The sequence below is a fragment of the Topomyia yanbarensis genome, chromosome 2, assembly GCF_030247195.1.
Source record: "Topomyia yanbarensis strain Yona2022 chromosome 2, ASM3024719v1, whole genome shotgun sequence".
In the NCBI taxonomy this organism is placed as follows: Eukaryota; Metazoa; Arthropoda; class Insecta; order Diptera; family Culicidae; genus Topomyia; species Topomyia yanbarensis.
In genome coordinates, this window is record NC_080671.1 from 101,368,637 (window position 1) to 101,390,618 (window position 21,982).

General features: G+C 40.3%; 1 protein-coding gene across 1 annotated transcript; it reads right to left on the reverse strand.

The window, feature by feature from the left end:
- Positions 1-3,055: 3,055 nt before the first annotated feature.
- LOC131679025 (WASH complex subunit 2) lies at positions 3,056-20,047 on the reverse strand. Its single transcript, XM_058959541.1, has 4 exons — positions 19,899-20,047; positions 19,184-19,276; positions 3,581-7,442; positions 3,056-3,516 (listed from the first exon to the last, which is right to left on the reverse strand). Exons 1-4 carry the CDS (start codon positions 19,899-19,901, stop codon positions 3,401-3,403), a joined length of 4,074 nt encoding a protein of 1,357 aa, XP_058815524.1. The 5' UTR covers positions 19,902-20,047; the 3' UTR covers positions 3,056-3,400.
- Positions 20,048-21,982: the final 1,935 nt, after the last annotated feature.

Consider the following 21,982-nt stretch of genomic DNA (forward strand, 5'->3'; position numbering starts at 1 on the left):
CAGTATTACTGTTGGCTGTTCAGAAATAAATACAATATGTTTTTCCATAAGGTTTGATAGCTAATGTATGTATTTTGTGATTATGTGATGCCAATTTATAAATGTTAAAAAGTTCATTTTATCCTGTGGTTTTATCAAGTTTGTGAGACCGCAACCGTAGATGTGCGTGGAAGATCGCGAAAAGCTCAAGCGCCTGTATGTTCACGTGTTTGTCGCGTATGCCCAGAACGTATGTGACTTCGCATGTATAAATTCGATTTTGTAACTGTGTTGCCACATGCATATTCGCGTGTGTTCTTAAATGATCGCGGACCGTGAGTTTGCTGCTTAGTTTTTAGTGTACGACGAAGATACTACAAGATAATTCCCCCATAACACTAGAGTTCCCGGTCACGTCTCCATGGAATGTGTTGTCTAATGAATATGAGCCTCATTTTTTTATTGGTCCAACTGAAGACATGAATCTAGGCTGCGAAGAACGAGGGCAGGGACATCCTTAAGTGACCGACTCATGATCGCGCGAGCGGTGGGTTGTTGGCGAGATCGCATGTTCGCGTTTGTGACCCGGTTTGTGTTATTACGAAGGCTACAAACGCTGCACGTTTTGAATGAGATTTTATGAGTGTATATGAGAGAATATGCAATGGATTGTGTTCGTGAGTGTTATTATTGAATCTAAATTAAGATATAGTCACAGATAACAGACGTTTAGGCTAGAACAAAATTTCTTCAAAAACCTGTGTAAACTTTCAAATTGACAAACGTTGGAAATCCGTGTTTCACTATTGCCATCTGCGAAACTGTTTGCTACACGTGTTTGACAGCTGCACTCTAACTGCATTGTATCGATCACTGCGCCATCTACAAACGTTTGCCAAACGTGTTTCAGGCGTCTGATTTATTCGGAATTTCAGTAGCGGGTATTTACACACGATTCAAATCGAGCCTAAACGTCTGTTATCTGTGATATAGTGATAAAAGGAAAAAGAACATGCCGAATGAAAAGAAAAAAATGAAGACATTAAGTAGAAGCGTATAAATTGACTGATTTTTTGGTTTACATGAGTAGTGGAAAAGCAAACTAATAGAAGTAAACTAAAAACAGACAAATGAAGAAGAAGAAAAGTATTCCAAGTTGCTTATATTTGGGAACATAGCCACTTAATTTGACGATTTGGTTCGCGTGGATGATGGTTCTTCAAAATTACTAGGCAATTTTTGAACATTTGATATGGTCCCAATACTTTGGATAGTTCACTTCAATTTTAAATTCAATATATTGTGCAATCGAACGATGTTTACTTTAGATTTGGGTTTAAATTGATATGATCCGAGTACTTTGGCAAATTGCCTTAAGTTTTAATGCATTGTGCAAATTGAATGATATTTAATTTAGATTATATGTAATGAACCATCAACTATAGGATACTGCATCGGTCTGGATCTAGTTGAATTGATAGCAAAAATAATTCAATCTGCCAGTCGTCAGGGTATCCCTTCGCTTCTATCCACCACCTGAAGCACGCGCCGTGTTGCTATTAGATTCTAGGGACCAACAGAATCTAAGGTCTCTAAGCTACAAATCCCTAAGCATAAAAATTTGCAGTCTGGAGTCCACCGTCAAGTCCACGGCAATTTGTTAACGGAACATCATATTAAATATTTACCTCGATTGACGATGTTTCCGGAAGATTTCTTATTATTTTGTCCGGTTTATCAGGAGATTCCACCGCTAGAGCTGACAACTGCGCCCTATATGCATCAGTTTGCATCTGAAGAGCATTTGTGGCGTTGGCAACGGAACCTCAGCGGCGTCGGACAGTACACCAAAAAGCGATATGGCGTAGCCACATTGGTTAGTGTTTGCTTGACTAATGTGGCTGTGCCACATTGCTTTCTGGTGCACTATCCGACTTCGCTGCCGCTCAGTCGGCTTTAAACTAGCTATATCCCCTATGTTTGAGTAAATTGGGCAAACCAGAGGATCATACGTTTGCTTATAACTTCGGCGACGGGTGGATCAACGCCTCGTCTAACGGAACCTCAGCGGCTTTGCGCCGCTTCGGATCCTTGGTCTCGGATATGCGGCCAAGTCGCATCACACTAACTCTGCTGCATAAACTCACTTGTTATTGTTCAGTTTATTTAACTTTCGTTGAAAATTTCACATTTCCGCTCTCGGATTTGGTTTATTTAAGCTAAAATACACCTTTTTAGCAAAAAACCGTATTAAAATCGGTGTTGGAGCTCATTTCAATATTTGCTTGCTTAGCCAGGGTTTCCCTAACACAGAGGACGGAGCTGATATACTGGCATCGTGCAATCGTTTTTAATGTGCTATAAAAAGAGTCTCGCTATATGTGCAGTTGTTCAGTTGCTTTCGAAATTTGTCCAATATAACAAGTAAACCATCCAACGTCTTTCGTGTTCGAGTACCGAAAATTGTCCTTCAATCGACCTTCATGGGAAGGCAAGTTTGTAAAGAATTGTTTGAAATTATTCCACCACTGGATTTCTGCTGCTGCTGTTTCCACCTTTAAACCATTGCTGATCGTTAGAACATCGTGGGGTCTCGGTGAGCGGCAACAATCGGATCTCTATCACTAAAGTCTCTAAACTAGAATGAATGTGGTATTCGGGTTAATGACATTTGGGCGAGTGGTCCATTCGGGTTTATGGCATTCGGGTAAATGGTTTATTCGAGTTAATGACATTCCGGTAAATGGTTCATTCTGGTAAATGGTTTTCGGGCGAACGTCATTCGGGTAAATGACTTTCGGACGAATGTGATAGAACCGCGACAAGTGGTAAACATCCGTCAGCATGAGTTTAAAATATAAGAACGACTTTTTCAATGTTAGGTACTGTTTTCGGTTTGAAAATGTCAAATATTATGAGCCGTCAATTTGTTATACCCATAAAAAAATCGTGGAGAATCCGAAAGTAGAAAACTATTTGTTTGATCTTCACTAGAATATCTTTCACTGAAACGGTCTTCGTTCGTTGTTTCTATCAAACTATGTACGAACAGATTAAACTCGATCAAAGGATGAAATTCATACAAATAATAGAAAATGCTATAATGGAATGATAAAACATAACACAAAAAGTTCCGAATTAACACATAACCTAGCAGTGCACAATCGAAATCGTATCTAGAACCTCTCGTTTTGGCTGATGAATTTTGACTAGATTTTTCGTTTGCTCGTACGTTTTCCGTCTCGTTGGATCAGCCGGATGTACACAACTGAACAACGAAAAAGAACACCCGGCCGCCAAGCGCGACATAGCAGCAGTAGCAAGCAAAGAACTACCGCTCAATTCGAATTCGGCTAAATCTGAATTTTGAATTGCACCGTCAGTTTAGCTCACCATGCAAGTAACAAGATAAGACGATAACTCACGACCCCAGCAAGTCCGCTAACGGATCGTCGTAGGCAGAAGCGACGGTTTTCGATCGCGGTTTGTCCACTTTTTTGATTTCCGGTTGCGACGAGATGGGCTTCACTTGAGGTTCTAAAATTATAAAAGTATAATGTGTTCATTTCAAACTTTTCCGCTAAAGCTAAAAAATACTTACTTCTTTTCGATCCAAATAGGTCCTCATCGTTTTCATCCTCGTCACCGAACAATGGTTTGCTAGCGAAAGTCGGAGCTGATGCCGTCGCCTTACCAGCTATCAATGGAGGCTCCGATTTAGTCAGTGGTTTACGCTTTGCGCCACCGAAGATATTGTCGCTATCATCATCGTCATCAGATCCAAATATACTTCTATTTTGACTGGCAGGTTTTTGACTAGTAACCTTAATTCCAGTGGCTGAAGTGGCAACGGGAAAGGCAGGTGTATTCGATTTAGACTTTCCAAAAAGACCGTCTTCATCGTTGTCGGAGTCGTCAAAGATCGATTGTGAAATTTTACTTTTCGATGATGCAGGCACACTTATTGTTGCAGGTGGTACGATTTCTTGCTTCGGTACAGCTACTGGTTTATTGAATAATAAACCCGTACTAGGTTTACTAATCGTTTTGAACAAATCATCATCGTCTGATTCGCTTTCGCTGAAAAGCTTGCTAGAAGAGAGCGTTTTCAGCCTATCTGTCTTCGGTGAATTTGATAATGGTTCGACCAATGCGGAAGAAGTGGTAGTCTTTGGTACCGTCGTAACAGGATTCGATCTACTGTCCTTGTCCGCGCCAATATCATCGTAATCCATTTTCGACTGGGAGAGTTTTTCAACAAGTTCATCGGATAGCAAATGGTTCACATTAAAATGGGCAGCAGTTACTTCTACGTGATGAGTTTTCCCTTCGGAACCGTCTACGACACGAATTTCTTTAACAGGTGCCTCCTCTCGTGCTGTACCATTATTTGACGTAGGCTCTTCGTGATGAGTTGACTGAACGGCCGAACTATTTTCGAAGTTAACTCTTCTGTTCTGTCGCGTTGAAGGTTTCCGCTTTGTTTGGATTCTTGCACGACCTTTGTTCAATCCTACTAGCTTCGTGGAGCTATCAGTTTGTTTATTTTGCGTCTTGGGCTGTTCTCCAAATTCGCTTTGATCAGTAGCACGTGATGTTGTAGGAACTACCACCGCTGCATCGCTCTCCTTTTTATCCGTCAACAGCGGAGGTCTCCGAGCACCCGGCAGTAATGCATTCACGTTGATGTTTACTTTGGCACTTAGCCTATTTATTTTCGTCTTTGCACTGATATTCGCGTAACCTAATTCGTTCCTATTTCGCTCGTCAGTAATGTTTGATATGCCTTGCAGGCGCGAATTTACTTTGTAATCATCCACCTCGTCTCTATATGTGTGTCTTCCTAGATCATCCGGGGGAGGACCATCGTCGTCCAAGAAGAAGTAACGGCTGGAATTACCATTGGACGAGTTGTTCGATTCTGTCGACAGCCGTGCACCTAGAAAACCATCATCCGCGTGATCGACAGCCAGCGATGTGCGATGTTCTTCGTAATCGTCATCGTCCGGAGGTGGAACGTCGTCAAATAGTCCAACTGAACTAAAGACTAAGGCACTTTTTGACGTCGAGGTATGATCAAAGTTTTCCTCGGACGGTACGGATACGGTTGGAATAGAATCACTGGTGTCATTACTGGAAGGAACCAGCCTGTCATTAACTAGAATATTTTTATTTTCAGCTAACTGGTCGTCTTTGAAGATCGATACAGGTTCAGTCTGAATTTGAGCCTCATTTTGATTCAATTCTTCAGACGGCAGTGCTATTTTGTTAGTAGTTAAATGATAATCAATATCATTTGAAATATGCATATTGTTTGGTTGGTAACCTAGAGAAAGTTCAGGAGAATCCATCTCTGGTGGCTCATCAGGTATTTTCGGTTTATATTTGTGATTACCAGTAACTGATATTGTATCTGTATTTGCTCCAAGAAATTCATTCACCGGTGAATTAACAATAGTTTCCTGCTGTAAAACTGCAACCACCTTTCTTGGGAGTGGTTCAGGTTCATGCTTCACTGTGTTCGTTGTTTTGTTTGCAAACAGAAAATCGTCTCCCTCATCTTCCTCGGATTCTGAATCAAAAATTGATTTCTTTTTCAGAATAGCCGATCTTATACTCGAGGAGTCCGCTGGACTAGCCAAAGTTACTTTCTCCAGTTCCGCACTTTTTACGTTAAAGTTTTTCTTATTGGTGGCTTCCTCGACAGGATCATCCTCATCACTGTCGAAAAGATTTACTCTTCGCTTGGACTCCAAAATCGAGGAAGTCATTGCCACCACTGGTTTCTGTGTATCAACGACCACGTTTGTGCCAAAAATATCCTGTTCATCATCAGCATCATCAAACAGGTTAACCATTTTCTTAGAAGTTGGCTCTGCTAAGGATTTCGCCACCGGCTCACTGTTCTGTTGCAAATCAACAGATGTTTTCTGTCCAAACTCTTTTGAGTCATCATTCTCGTCTTTAAAGAGATTCGCTTTTTTATCGGATTCTACACCTAGTTTCTTTTCGCCAGCACCACCAACCTTCGGTAGCACAGGTAGCACCAATTTTCCACCAGCTGGCTTTCGATATATTGGTTTAGGTTTAAATATTTCATCAAAGTCATCCACCGGGGGTTCATCATCAAAAAGGTTCGTTATCCTTCGAACTCCTCGACTTTCAGCGTTTCCGTTGATGGATTTTTGCACTGGGACAAAAAGATCGTCTTCTTCGCTAGGATTGTTATTCGCTGCATCGAAAATGTTAGCCCCAACAGTCTTTCCAATGTCTGGCTGTCGTTGATTCTTGCCGTTATCATCATCATCGAACAGATTGACTGTCTTTTTCGCTGGTTCTACCATTTCCGGTGGTTCACTTTGATACACACTAGTTCTTTTCGACGATCGATTGTTATTCAGCAAATCATCGTCATCATCACTTTCAATGAACAGATTGACTGGTTTTCTTTGTCGGGATTTACTAGTGCTAGTCGAAGATTTAGGCGTTGGTTCATAGTTGGGGACCGACGGAGGAGGTTCATCAGAAAATAGGTTAACCTGTTGTCTCGCTGGCTGATTCCCTCTGAAGTAGGACGGCTGTACTTTCGTGGGTTGCACCTGTGGTCTATGAGTGGGAGTAGATTCATCCTCGTCCGATTCTTCAAACAGATTGTGCACTTTTGATCTCGATGAAACACTGACTGTATCGTCTGGTGGCTGATCCGGGAATAAAGCAGGTGGTTTAAGCGGCTGTATCGTAGGCAACACGTGAACCTTGCTCTGTTGGCTTAGCGATCTCATTCCTGGTGGTCTGACTGAACTAGATGTGGAATGAACAGATAAGGTGTCATCACCGGAAACACTTGGGTCCATCGATGGAGCCCTTCTTCTCGGTTCCGAATGCACTCCCCAAACTGATCCTTCCGACTCCGATGGTGTATGATTGCTGTTTGTTTGCGATGGAAACAGCCTATCACTATCACTGGAATCCGAATACTGTTCCTTTATTTCAGCTTCCGATTCCTCTTCGGAATCGATCAATCCAGCGTGCCACTTCTCCCGCCACTCCTGCGATCCAATAATATGTGGTAAGGGTCTACTGATATAGGGATACTTTTGAATCGCCCGTAGCACAGTGTTCCTAGCAGCTGCCTCCTCGTCATCATCATCGTCATCGCTATCGCTATCACTAGCCAGCTGTACGGTCACCTTTTCGAAACATTTGTACATGCTTTCTATTGATTTCTCAACTGTCATTTGGAATATCTCGCCGTAAGGGTGCTTCTCACCCTTTTCTACCTCTTCCTCCCGTACAGAGTAAAAACTTTCGTCGTCGTCCTTGACGCGGTTTTCCACAAATTTGACTTGCTGAATGCCGTTGAAACTATTGGATGCGTTCGCAAAACGGATCTGGCATTCATCGGCCTCCAACAACAGATGGTTCAGGTTGTCCTGGGTTTGCTTGCACTTATCTTGAAGGTTCTGAAATACAGAATATCCAACAAAAATCGAAGATTAATTGAAAATTGCTTGAACAATACTCCCAATTAGGCTTATTCTACCTAGGGATCTGAATTAGGATTAACCTCCGAAGTTATGTAAATGGTGTTCATACCACCTTATAGCTAAGTCGGTTTTTCGTGTTTCGCATTCTCCTAGATAGTAACTAAGAGCAGACTGGACCGTCAACTAGATATTGTATTCAAAGATAAAACACGACCTACGTGTACGGTTGAAAGAATTGATCGGGACTGATGTCCCGGTGGTACAGAAGTTTTGATTTTTTACTGGTGAGGACGAAATTGAATCGAAACTTTTGTGGCTATCCCAATCATGGTAAGTATCGGACACTAAATTGAACTGCAAGTCAGCTAGTTAAACTGGTCCATTCTTGATGCAACTGGCATATGAAAAGCTTTACTACAGTTCACACATAAGCCAAGGAACGGAAAGCATGATATTCTGGACCTAGACGTCGTTGTACTTTCACGTTCAAGACGCTCTATTTTTTATCTTTTTTTTGCAAAAAAGATATGTTAACCGCGATTGTATACTATTCCCCCGAAAATCATTCCCCAGAAAGCCATTCCCCAAAATTCCACCCCCCAGAATACAATCCCCCAAAATACAATCCCCCAGAATATACTATTCCCCAGAAAGTCATTTCCCAGAATGTACCATTGCCCAGAACTCCATCCCCCAGAATGCATCATTTCCCAGAAAGTTATTCCCCAGAAAAGCTTTATTATTTCCATATTAACTTTTGAATAGGGCTAACAAGATTTGTAAACAAACATTTGTTTTGCTAATTTCTCTTAATTTGTTATAATTTCAACCCAGAAAATTTTTGAAATTGATTCTACGAAGGGTACAGATGCTGATTAATGTGTATGTTACATGAAATTCAACTCGATAGTGGAATAATGAGCGAAATAAGTTTGTTTACAAAAATCTCATTAGCCCTTTTGAAGAATTAATATTGATTTATTGATTTGATCTTTTTAACTTACTACAATCGTGATTCACTGGTTAGTCGCATTTTAACTGGACCGCTTTTTAGTTGGACCTTCGCTAGTTGGACCATTGTCCAACTAAAAAGCATCCTAATGTCAAAATCCTATGTCAAAATCACCTTAACAATCAAACTGAAAATAATCAGGGATGTGAACAGAAGCATTTTCACCACTAACGTCTTCTTTGGATGGTTTTGGACGCGTCTGTCAGTCGGTCCAACTAACGAATCAAATTCGTTAGTTGGACATAGGCTGTTGCCAGCCGACGAATCGGGACTGTACTCGTTCCCACTTCCATCAAACGATATTCTTCGCTTTCGATTCCTGCATATTCCACACAAAATAAAAAACCAAAGTGTTTTCCCCAGAAAGAACTATTGTCCAGGAAACATGTAGAACAAATTGCAGAATCTAATACTGTGTTTTGAGAGACATTGGGCAATAATCATAGGAAGCGGTAGCGCCCCTTCCTAGGATTCAAAAGAATGAAACAGTTTTATATAAGTAAGGTTATATGGTGAAACCAAAACTTTGTGCATTATCGAAGTAATTGAAGTGATGTGGTGTTATTTTGCTGAGGGTGGCTGCCGCAAGCGGTCGCTCCTCGCAAGTAAGCCAGTTATCTATTCGCTCACCCGATTTACTCAAACATAGGAATTGATTCCTTCTTTCAAACATGAGCAGTTCATTGAATCTTCATGCCGAATGACTCGTTACGTCTACCCAGTTTACACTTCAGGAATTGTACCAAATTTTGAGCAAGATTATCCTGTTCGGCATAAAATCTTTTGGCACAACGTCGTCTGGCATAAGACATTATATGGTAGATGGCCAACACTTTGTAGCATAAGCACAGACAAACAGACTTAACACTATGATTAATTCATTAAAAATATCGATCCGTCAAACACTATACACGTTTCTAACCACTCATTTACAAATTAGTAAACCTTTAGACCCAGGAACCATTCCGAATACTTGCGCATATATCAGTGGCGCCATATATGGATTATAATCGGAAATACGATCGTTGTCCCAATTAAAAATATATTCAAAATGACCGCTAACATTGGCGAAGAATTGTTGTGCGGTATAAGTACCATTTGGCATAAAGTATGAAAATACTTTCGAATGTATTTCGGGAAGATCATACATTTGCGTACGAAACATTTCCAATGCAAAATAAAGATAAATCTCGACGAACATATGATTACGGCGTTAAAGCCAACTGTCAAAATTCACTTTTAGCGGAAATTCTGGACTAACCGTTACTCTCCAATCACAGATGTTGGTAGTAAACAAAAAAGAAAAGTTTTGTCTTTCATTAAATGTGCTGACATTCGTAACCGAACGTTGTACCGAGAAACAAGTGCGTTTTGTTCTCTCCGGTGTGGTTTAGTTTTTTCGGCAGTACGAAGGTGCTTACTGTGGCAGAGGCTACAGTAAAGTACTACTCATAAACAGTCCCGCGAGTGACAATTATTACCTGCGATATCGGTGAAGGTGTTTATCCCGTTTATAAACATTATAAACGTTAAATTGTGCGAAGTAGTGAAAAATTAGTGCGGTACTAAACAGTTTTCTTACCTGAAAGACGGCTTTGTTTAGACGAGCTATACCAACTCTCTACTGTGTGAAGGTCACGCGGGTGACGGACAAAACAAACGAAGGATCAATTCACCTACCAGCTCGTCAGGAACCAACTGGTGAAGTGTTTCGTTTTTTTACTTTTCTTACCGATTTTTTATTATTATTGTTTTTAATTTTTTATTTTGATTTAAGTTAAATAGTGCGGTCGAGCGTGTTGCTCCCGCAACAAAATGGAACAAACAGAAGGATCACCCTCCGAAGACGAATATTATGGGGAACAGGAACGTGTATCTGATTCGGAGACAGATGATGTTATGGTCGATCCACTTCCCCCAATGTATCACAGCCCCCCCCCCCCATCCCGAGTCAAGGTTTACCAGGATGGATCCACTGGTCCTTGGGTGGTATGCTTTCGGCCCAAAAATAACCCGTTAAACAGCATAACTGTTGCACGGGAGCTGACAAAACGTTACTCGGCCGTAACCGAGATTAAAAAGGTTCAGTCAGATAAACTGCACGTAGTCGTTACTGACTTGAAACAGGCCAATGATATCGTTAGCAATAGCCTCTTTACGCTGGAGTATCGCGTCTACATCCCTTCTCGTGATGTGGAGATCGACGGTGTGGTAAGTGATGCGGGTCTAACTGTCGATGATCTGATGAATGATGGGGTTGGCCGCTTTTAGGACCCTAACCTTCAATCAGTTAAGATTTTGGAGTGCAAGCAATTGCACTCAAAGTCCATCGAAGATGGGAATTATTATCCATCAGACTCGTTTCAGCTTAACCTTCGCCGGATCTGCACTTCTGAGCTACGTTGAAGTGGGAGGAGCTCGTCTACCTGTACGCCTATTTGTACCGCGGGTCATGAATTGTTCCAATTGCAAGCAGCTAGGTCACACGGCCACCTACTGTAGCAACAAGCAACGGTGCGGTAAATGTGGGGAACGCCATGCGGATGATACTTGCAGTAGGCCCGCTGAGAAGTGTGTTTACTGTGGGGAGAATCCGCATGCACTTTTGACATGCCCAACGTACAAAATTCGCGCGGATAAACTGAAGCGATCCGCCAAAGATAGCTCCAGACGCTCTTACGCAGAAATGCTTAAAAGAGCTGTTCCACTTATCTCCGAAAACCCATTCGCTCTCTTGCCAACTGACGATAACGCCTCTAACGATCCTTGCGAGGGGCATTCTTTGGCTCTGCTTGGAAACTCTAGGAAAAGACCTAATCAAAACTCACCTGAACTTCCTCGTAAGGGTCCTAGGTTGTCCCAAACAAAGGTACAAAATAAAAATAATTCATCAACTGGAAGTGCTGGTACAAATCCGAAGATAATACCTCCTAGTTTTGGGAAATTGAGATACAACCAGCAGTTCCAAGCACTCTCCGGGGCACCAAAAATCCCAAGTGCTCCAATTTTACAGTCAGAAACTCAACCTAAAATGGGATTCCTTAAATTTTCTGACATTGTGGACTGGATATTCACAGCTTTCAACATTACTGATCCTCTGAAAAGCTTGCTGGTTGCTATTCTACCAACAGTAAGAACATTTTTAAAACAGTTGACTGAACAATGGCCCCTCCTTACAGCGATCGTACCCTTCGATGGCTAACTTATTAGACGGAATCATGGATCTGATCACTGTTTTACAGTGGAACTGCAGAAGTATTACCCCCAAAATTGATTCATTAAAACACTTGCTAAATTACAATCATTGTGATGCATTTTCCCTATGTGAAACATGGCTAACTTCTAATATAAACCTCAACTTCCACGATTTTAACATTATCCGCTTGGATCGAGAAGACTCATATGGAGGGGTACTTTTAGGGATCAAAAAGTGCTACTCCTTCAATCGAATCAACCTCCCTTCGACGCCAGGCATTGAAGTTGTCGCTTGTCAAACAACAATCAAAGGCAAAGATCTTTGCATTGCTTCTATTTACATTCCTCCTAGGGCCATGATGGGATATCGAAGATTCTCCAACGTGATTGAACACCTTCCCTCGCCCCACCTGCTTCTTGGAGACTTTAACTCTCACGGTACGGGGTGGGGCTGTCTGTACGACGATAATCGATCTTCGACAATTCAAGACCTTCAATATGACAATTCTGAACACAGGGAAAATGATACGGACTCCTAGACCACCTGCGCAAGCAAGTGCACTGGACATATCTTTATGCTCGACATCACTACGGTTAGATTGCAAGTGGAAGGTAATATCTGATCCCCACGGTAGTGATCACCTACCAATTGTAATTGCAATCACCACTGGTTCAAGACCATCGGCACCAATCAATGTTCCCTATGACCTCACACGAAACATTGATTGGAAGAGCTACGCTGATTCAACACAGGTACTTCCCCCGGAGGAAGAGTATAAGTTTTTGTCCAACTCGATTCTCGATATCGCGATTCAAACTCAGACGAAACGAGTACCCGACGGGAACACCCAAAAACGTTCTCCCAACCCGTGGTGGGACAAAGAGTGCTCAAACGTGTACGCGGAGAAGGCTGCCGCGTATAAAAGCTTCCGGAACGACGGGTTGCTAGTTATCGAGTGTACGCGATATTAGAAAAGCGAATGAAAAATTTAATGAAAGCTAAGAAACGCAGTTACTGGCGCCGGTTTGTCGACGGGTTAACAAGAGAAACATCGATGAGCACTCTTTGGGGCACGGCCCGACGCATGCGAAACCGAAACAGCAATAACGAGAGCGTGGAATATTCAAACCGTTGGGTATTCGATTTCGCCAAGAAGGTTTGTCCAGATTCCGCCCCGGTATAGAAAATCTACCGCGCCGCATCGCCTTACAATACCGCGAACGAAACACCGTTTTCGATGGTGGAGTTCTCACTTGCTCACTTGTCGTGTAACAATAAAGCTCCAGGGCCAGACAGAATCAAATTCAACTTGTTGAAGAATCTGCCAAGAGACGCTTGTTGAACTTATTTAATAAGTTTCTTGAGGCTAACATTGTCCCACACGATTGGAGACAAGTGAAGGTCATCGCCATCCAAAAACCAAGAAAACCAGCCTCCGACCACAACTCGTATCGACCGATTGCAATGCTATCCTGTATCCGGAAGTTATTCGAGAAAATGATCTTGTTTCGCCTCGACAATTGGGTCGAAGCAAATGGCTTACTGTCAGATACACAATTTGGCTTCCGCAAAGGCAAAGGAACGAACGATTGCCTTGTGTTGCTCTCAACAGAAATTCAAATGGCATATGCTAACAAAGAGCAGATGGCATCAGTATTCTTGGATATTAAGGGGGCTTTCGATTCAGTTTCTATCAACATTCTTTACGAGAAGTTGCACCAGCATGGTCTTTCACCAATTTTAAATAACTTTTTGCTAAACCTGTTGTCTGAAAAACAAATGCATTTCTCGCATGGCGATTTATCGACATCACGATTTAGCTACATGGGCCTTCCCCAGGGCTCATGTCTATGCCCTCTCCTCTACAATTTTTACGTGAATGACATTGACGAATGTCTTGTCAATTCCTGCACGCTAAGGCAGCTTGCGGTGTGGTCTCTATTACAGGTCCTAAAGCCGTCGACTTGCAAGGACCACTGCAAGATACCTTGGACAATTTGTCTGCTTGGGTTCTCCAGCTATCGAGTTCTCCACGGAGAACACTGAGCTAGTCGTATTTTCTAGAAAGCGTGAACCAGCGCAACTACAGCTTCAATTAATGGATCAAACTATTGCTCAGGCTTCAACATTCAAATATCTCGGGGTATGGTTCGACTCTAAAGGTACCTGGGGATGTCACATTAGGTATCTGAAACAGAAGTGCCAACAAAGGATCAACTTTTTCCGTACAATAACTGGAGGTGCCCATCCAGGAGACCTAATCAGGCTGTACCAAACAACGATATTATCAGTGTTGGAGTACGGATGTTTCTGCTCTCGCTCCGCTGCGAACATACACTTCATCAAACTGGAGCGAATCCAGTATCGTTGCTTGCGTATTGCCTTGGGTTGCATGCACTCGACCCATACGATGAGTCTCGAAGTGCTGGTGGGCGTTCTTCCGCTGAAAAATCGATTCTGGGACCTCTCATATCGATTGCTCATTCGATGCGATATTCTGAACCCATTGGTGATTGCAAATTGCGAAAGGCTTGTCGAGCTTAATTCTCAGACCCGATTCATGTCTTTGTACTTCGATTACATGGCACAGAACATCAATTCATCTACGTATAACGTAGACCGTGCTCCTCTTTTAGATACTTCTGATCCAACTGTATTTTTCGATGCATCCATGAAGGAAGAGATTTATGGAATTCCGGATCATATTCGCCCACAAGTGGTCCCAAATATTTTCTATAACAAATGACGGATCAATTCTCGACGGGTCCACAGGCTTCGGTATCTTCAACGAAAATCTTGCTGCCTCATTCAAACTCAATGATCCTGCTTCAATTTACGTCGCAGAATTAGCTGCCATTCAGTATACTCTCGGGATCATTGACACCCTGCCCTCAGACCATTACTTCATCGTTTCGGATAGTCTCAATTCCATTGAGGCCATCCGTGCGGCGAAGCCTGGAAACTACTCACCGTATTTTCTGGGGAAAATAGGTGCAATATCTGAGTGCTTTATCTGAAAAATCTTACCAGATTACCTTGGTTTGGGTCCCGTCACATTGTTCTATTGCGGGCAATGAGAATGCGGACTCTTTAGCCAAGGTGGGCGCATTAGAAGGCGACACTTAAGAAAGACCAATTTGCTTCAATGAATTTTTCAGTATCTCTCGTCAGAGGACGCTCGATAGTTGGCAAACTTCATGGAGCAATGGGCACCTGGGACGGTGGCTACATTCAATTATCCCGAAGGTATCAACGAATGCTTAGTTTAAAGGCTTGGATGTGAACCGGGACTTTATTCGTACGATGTCAAGGCTTATGTCCAACCATTACTCGTTTGATGCGCATCTCCGTCGTATAGGGCTTGCTGACAGTAATCATTGTGTTTGTGAGAACAGCTTTCACGACATCGAGCATGTTGTTTGGCTGTGCGCAGAGTACCGTGTTGCCAGGTCCCAACTAATAGATTCCCTTCGGGCCCGAGGTAGATCACCCTATGTGCCAGTCCGGGACGTCCTGGCAAGCCCTGACCACCCCTATATTTTTCTTATCTACATCTTTTTGAAAAGTATTGATGTGCAAGTTTAATACATTTTCCCTCTCTCATTCACAGTAGAATCTCACCAACCTATCCCTGTATCTACAATATGGCATTGCTTCACGAGTCTTCGGTGCATACCCTTCTTGATAACCGTCTATCCAGAACATCATGACATACCTCACATGCAGATGATATAGAGAACATCATGACAGCATCGGAGTGCCAATAATTATCCGAAATATCGACCCTCCCCTCGCCCCTGCGATTACAGGCTGGAAACTCCCCCACAAACATGTGACATGTAATTTAAAAAAAATGAATTATCGGCCTCGTTAAGCTACAGCATTTGGGCCTAAATAAACGTATTTAAGATATTAAATGTGCTGTCATATGTTTGTCGAGAAATACGCTAAAAACACACCGAACCGCTTGTCAAATCGAGCATTCATTTCGATTTTAATATAGATTCAAGGAAATTTCAAAAGAAGGAATCAACACCTATGATTAAATAAACCGGTCAGAGGAAAATATCACAAATTTACGTGCAAGAATTTTTTGGCATACAAAGTCAAAAAACTGCTCATGATTGAAAGAAGGAACCAATCCCTATGATCGAGTAAACCGGTTATACGTGTAGATAACAGGTTTGCTTGCGAGGGGCGGCCACATTCGGCGGCATGTCCTCAGCAGCTTTACACCGCATCAGTTCCTTGAATTTGGTAATGCGCAAACCTTAGGCTTCACCACAAAAAAAGAAATCATTGAAAACATTAATTCTCGAGATCCTGCTATGAAATGTATCTATCAGGATCTACAAAAAGAAATTAAGCATAGATTCACACTCTTAAGAAATGAAAATTTCGCGAAAGAGGTTGAACAAATCCAGCCAAATTCTAAACCTTTCTGGAAACTTTCTAAATGTTGCCGCGCAAACGAGATTGTTATTCATTGCCAGCCTTGTGTAAGAAATGCATCGCTGCATCGCGTAGGGAAGGTTGATGTTGATCTTAAAATCCCGAAAATGGAATGAAAACAACACAGTAAAGGTATCACTCTATTTACCGACCTCCCGCGCCTAATTTACATAAGCGTGCCATACGCAGTCCGATTAGCTAGCTTTGGTTTTTCTTTCTCACTTGTTCTGCGGTTAGGATAGTAATAAAATCTTAGAAAGCGGAACAAATGTAATTGCATACTTGTGAGCCCTTACGGGACTGGACTAGGATTGAATAGCAATAATCTGTATTGTGGTTAAATATGTCAGTCTTGAAGAGGCAGGGCCAAATATATAAGCAAATAATAAGGAAATTCGCCCTTCTAAGGCCACAGAAAATTTAAGTCGTAAAATAGGAGAATAGGGAAAAACGTTTGGACTAAAAGGGATAAATTTTCCCGTAGCTATATATGAATCGCGTGGGCAACATGTAGCTTTATGATAACGTTTGTAAATATTTTCTGAATAAATTAGGTTTCAAAGTTCTAAACTCCAGACGTCCTCAATAAAAGAAAACTCCCTTAAGTAAAAATAGGGAAAAAAAACAACGGCAGCAGGAGGATCAACGCAACTGGTAAGATAACCAAAATAAATCTCCTTCTCTGTCCTCGTCGTTTGACTAAGGTTCTAAAGAAACCTCAGAAACCAATTCCAGCTTTGAAGGAATGCGACCACATACTTCCTACAAACGAAGAAAAAGCTCGAAAACTTGCTCAGCAGTTTGAGAGCGTCCATAATTTTAATCTCAACGTTGTGAGTCCTATTGAAACCGAAGTCTTACAAAAATATGAAAACGTTTCAAATCAAATATTGTCTCTAGACGATATTGTTGAAACAAACTATGATGAGATCAAATCTATCATGAAAAAGTTAAACAATATGAAAGCTCCAGGTTATGATGGAATTTTCAACATTCTTCTTATAAACCTTCCCGAAATCACCATGAGATACTTAGTCAAAATATTCAACAAATATTTTGAATTAGCCTACTTCCTTGAAAGATGGAAAAATGCCAAAGTTATGCCTATTTGTAAACCAGATAAAAACCCAGCAGAAGCATCTATCTATCGACCAATTAGTTTACTCTCTTCTATTAGTAAATTATTTGAAAAAATCATCCTAACTAGAATGATGTCACATATCAATGAGAATTCTATTTTTCTTCCTGAGCAGTTTGGATTTTGTATTGGACATTCAACTACGCATCAACTTGTGAGAGTAACTAACATGATAAAGGCAAATATCTCAGAGGGCTATTCCACTGGAGTTGCTCTTCTTGATATCGAAAAAATGTGGGATTTCGATTTTCCAATTTACATAATAAAGATAATTAAAAATTATTTTACTAACCGTACCCTACAGGTTTCTTATCAGAATTGTAAATCTAATAAGCTACCCGTTAAAGCAGGCGTCTCTCAAGGATCAAGCGTCGCCCCAATCCTATACAATATTTTTACCTCTGATCTTCCCAATCTACCTACAGACTGTAAAAAGTCACTTTTCTGTGATGATACTAGCATCTCAGCCATTGGTAGGAGTCTTCGTATTATCTGCAGTCAACTGCAACGAAGCTTGAATATTTTCAATGATTACCTGAAAAAATGGAAAATTTCCACTTATGCGGCAAAAACACAATTGATTGTGTTTCCGCATAAGCCAAGAGCCTCTTCTCTCAGATCATAATCATATGATTAAATTTAATAGTTTGAATTTAACGTGGTCAGATCAAGTTAAATACTTGGGTTTAATTTACGATAAAAAACTCACTTTTAAGGATCACATTGAAGGAATCTAAACAAAATGCAACAAATATATAAAATGTTTATACCCTCTTATAAATAGGAATTCTAGGCTCTACCTAAAGAACAAACTATTAATTTACAAACAAATATTTAAACCGGCAATGCTATATGCAGTGCCAATCTGGGCAAGTTGTTGTGCCACTAGAAAGAAAACGCTTCAAAGGATTCAGAATAAAATTCTGAAAATGACTTTAAAGCGTCCTCCCTGGTTTAGCACAAATGAGTTGCACAGACTCGCAAACAAAGAAATTATGACGAACAGTATTATAAGCAACTTCCGACCAAATTCGTTGCAATCTTCAATTGCAACGATTAGCTCTCTTTATAGTTTAAAAGTTAGTTTATAAGATTTGTTTAGCTCCTTATTCACAAGACAAGTAGATTTTAAACATCCTACTGAAAAATAAAAATACTTAACTGCGAAAGCATATTATAACTTAATAATAATTAACTGACTGTGACTGAACACCCAATATACTAAATTAGAAATGTAATGCAAACAAAACAATATAATCAAATAGACAATAATATATATAAAAAATAAAAACATTAACTTTTGGGGAATGGGGCATTCTGGGGAATGGAGCATTCTGGATAATGGCTTTCTAGGAAAGGTATATTCTGGGCAATGTCTTTTTGGGGAACGGTACATTCTGGGGGATGGAATTCTGGGGATTGGCTTTCGAGGAAATGGCTTTCTGGGAAATGGTATACAACCGTAAACTCCGCATGGTTACGTTCATTCTGAAATGATAACATGCATACGTAAACGCAGACCGAAGAAATGCGGCGAATGATACATTTAACATAGTAAACCTCTATTAAAAAGCCGATTATTGTAGTGATTGTATACATATCTTTCTAACACGAACATACACAAATACATATAATATTCCACCTTATTCTGCATTACAACGGATCACATTTTCGAACAAATCTGGTTCGATCGAAACAGGTTCCCATTTGATTTTGCTGTCGTTATTGAGCATACAAATCACATTCGTTAGAAAAAGCGATCCGTCGTAATGCAGAATAAGGCCGATTATATGTAAACAAAAACTACGAAATGTGGTCGTGTTATACCCTGCAATCAATATGCACACTTAGAACAAACTAAAAAACATTCCAAAGAAAAAAATATTTTGAAAGCAATTACAAAATTTAACGCTACTTGCCTTCGATATTTGCTTCATATACTGCAGCAGCTGTCCATCCGATTCCAGCGACCACTGAGGAATACGCTTTCGCAACTCTTCCGGTGTGAGCGCCTGAAGCAGCAGCAAACAACAAAGTAGAACATCATTAGAATCTCGTTACGAATCTTTCGGTTACTAAGCTAATGCTGAAATCGCTCAATATACTGCTTCCTAAGCATTTCGAATCTCTAAACAAACTGAATGCGGAGTCAAATTTCATTCCGCGAGTGCAGCTGCGGATCAATGTAGAGCGATGTTTAACAAGAAAATAATAGTCAAAAATTAATTCATCCATTTCAATTGGGTGTGAAAGCTCGGGCTGTAGCAGGTTTCCGCATTGTTGAGTATGTGGGATACGCTTGATGCACGCATCTTTTGGGCATGGTGCATAGTATTTTCGAATGCATTTCGTGTAGTGGAACTGGAACATCCTCTTTTCGATTACATAGCAATCAAACTAGTCAACCGTAAGTTGATACGCGGTTTGCAAGGGGAAAACAACGCGAAATCAACTGACTGAATTTATTTTCAATAAAATCGTTACGAATCGGACGCTAAAATAATAATAATAATTCCTGCAAAGGAGATTCTGCTCTGATACTGCTATTAAATAATTCGATGCGTAATCCTTATCAGTGCAGGCAACCATCACTTGAGGACATTACTTGTTCATCTATTTTTAGTAGATAATTACCATTGTGCAGCGTTGTAATACACTTTTCGAGTTGCAAAAACGTCACAAAAACAAGTGGTGGGAGTCTTATAACGAATTTCGACAATAATTTAACATTTTCTGCACTTTATTTACTTTAACTATTCACTGACTGTGGATCATTGAATCACAACCAGAGATGCCAGGTACTTTTTTCAAATGTCTGCATAATAATTTTAAAAGTCTGGGAAGAACAAAATATGTCAGGAAAGCTAGTGTAACCAAAAGCCTTTATATTCAAAAATCTGTAAATATCTGCAACCAAACTAAAAAATCTGCAAATATCTGCAACGAAACTAAAAAATCTGCAAATATCTGCGTCATGGAAAAAATCTGCAGTTTAAATTAAAAGTCTGCGAATTTGGAGACTTGTCTGCAAATCTGGCATCTCTGATCACAACAAGTATCTGGTTGGTTGAAGTGGTTGTCAAAGGCAGTCGCGTAACACCCGTAACTATTTATCACCGTTAAAGAGAAATTAGGCAAAGCACGCTATGTTACTTAGCGTTACTTTCCAAACCCCAGCCCAGTTAAACCTACACTGAAAAAACTACACACTCTCTTTTCAAGTGTTTGACGCTTCGATTTGCACGTAGTGGCTAACATATTGCAATTAACAGGAAAACACTTCATATTTTCAAAGCAACACACCATATTTTTAAAACGAAATCCATCAATTATAAGTGTAATACAAATTTGTTTGATGTTTAACACGAATTAAAATCACATGTACCTCGAATTGGATTCAAATGTGAGCGGGTCTAAAACGAAAAATACGGTACTTGCAAATCAAATGGTAAAATAATTTAAAATTGAAACTAAATTTCTCCACAAGCTGAAAATTTTTGGGCTGGCGTTCCAAATCCCCAGAAACCTTCCACTAGATCCGTCACTGTATGTGTAATAATCATTGCCAACAAGGATCCCGTATAAAAATGTGTAACGGAAATACGATTTCCATTGTAACATTACAATGAAAAACTCAGTAAAAGAATTAGAAATGCTATAAAAGATCCAGCCTACAATAAAATTTGTTGTTTTTACACACTATTTTATTGTAAAGGCAATTTTTACATAAATAGGGGGAGTCGTTAAGGGATGTAACTGAAAAATCGTCTTTTTCCCATACATTTTAAAATCAATAACAACGATTTACAATGTTATGCTGTTGTAGATTTTCGATTTTGGGGCGTTGTTTTACATTGTTTTTACAACGTTCTTAGCTGTATAACCAAGGGGCGAGACACTTCCTATAAATTATAAAATATTATACATTTTTTGTTTATTTTTTAACATTTTAACGCCATTCAATTAGCTAGAGATTACTGGGTAGGGAAAGTTATGAAAATTAGAACCATAGTACTCAAGTGAGAGCAAGGATGTGAAGTAAACAGATCGGAAAACTAGAAGTGGCAGGGTCATTAGAACAGGCTTAATATCGTACGGGCTTAATATTTATCTTCTGCTAATGAGGGCAGCATAACTACGAATCACCCGGGTTCATTAGCATGTGTCCTGGTACAGATAGACGTGTCCTGGTATAGATGGACACGTCTATCTGTACCAGGAGACATGCTAATGAACCCGGGTGATTCGTAGTTATGCTGCCTAAGCTCAACCCTCATTAGCAGAAGACAATGATTAAACCTGTACGATATTAAGCCTGCTGTAATGACCCTGCCACTTCTAGTTTTCCGATCTGTTTACTTCACATCTTTGCTCTCACTTGAGTACTATGGCTCTAATTTTCATAACTTTCCCTACCCAGTAATCTCTAGCTAATTGAATGTCGTTAAAATGTAAAAATAAACTATATACATTAGATGGCGTTTATGTCAAATAAAAATAACCCTACGAGAAAACCAGGAAAACACGTATTCTTTTTATCTGACAGGGCATCATTTGTCGTGAAATTCGATATGTCAAATGCTTCTAATAGTGTCAAATCAAGACTGTCAACATATTTCCTTATTTTAAATTTAAATTTTATTTTCACGTTTCCTGAGTTGGAAAAAAACTTTGTTGTAATACCGAAAATCAGCTTTATCGATGTATGTAAGAAAAAA

What these genes read in the sequence shown, in the direction of transcription:
- LOC131679025 (XM_058959541.1), bottom strand. An exon ending in ATATGAAGCAAATATCGAAG is followed by an intron (nt 7,443 to 19,183) that starts GCAAGTAGCGTT and finishes TCTGTATTTCAG; the next exon opens with AACCTTCAAGATAAGTGCAA. An exon ending in CCTATTTGGATCGAAAAGAA is followed by an intron (nt 3,517 to 3,580) that starts GTAAGTATTTTT and finishes TTATAATTTTAG; the next exon opens with AACCTCAAGTGAAGCCCATC.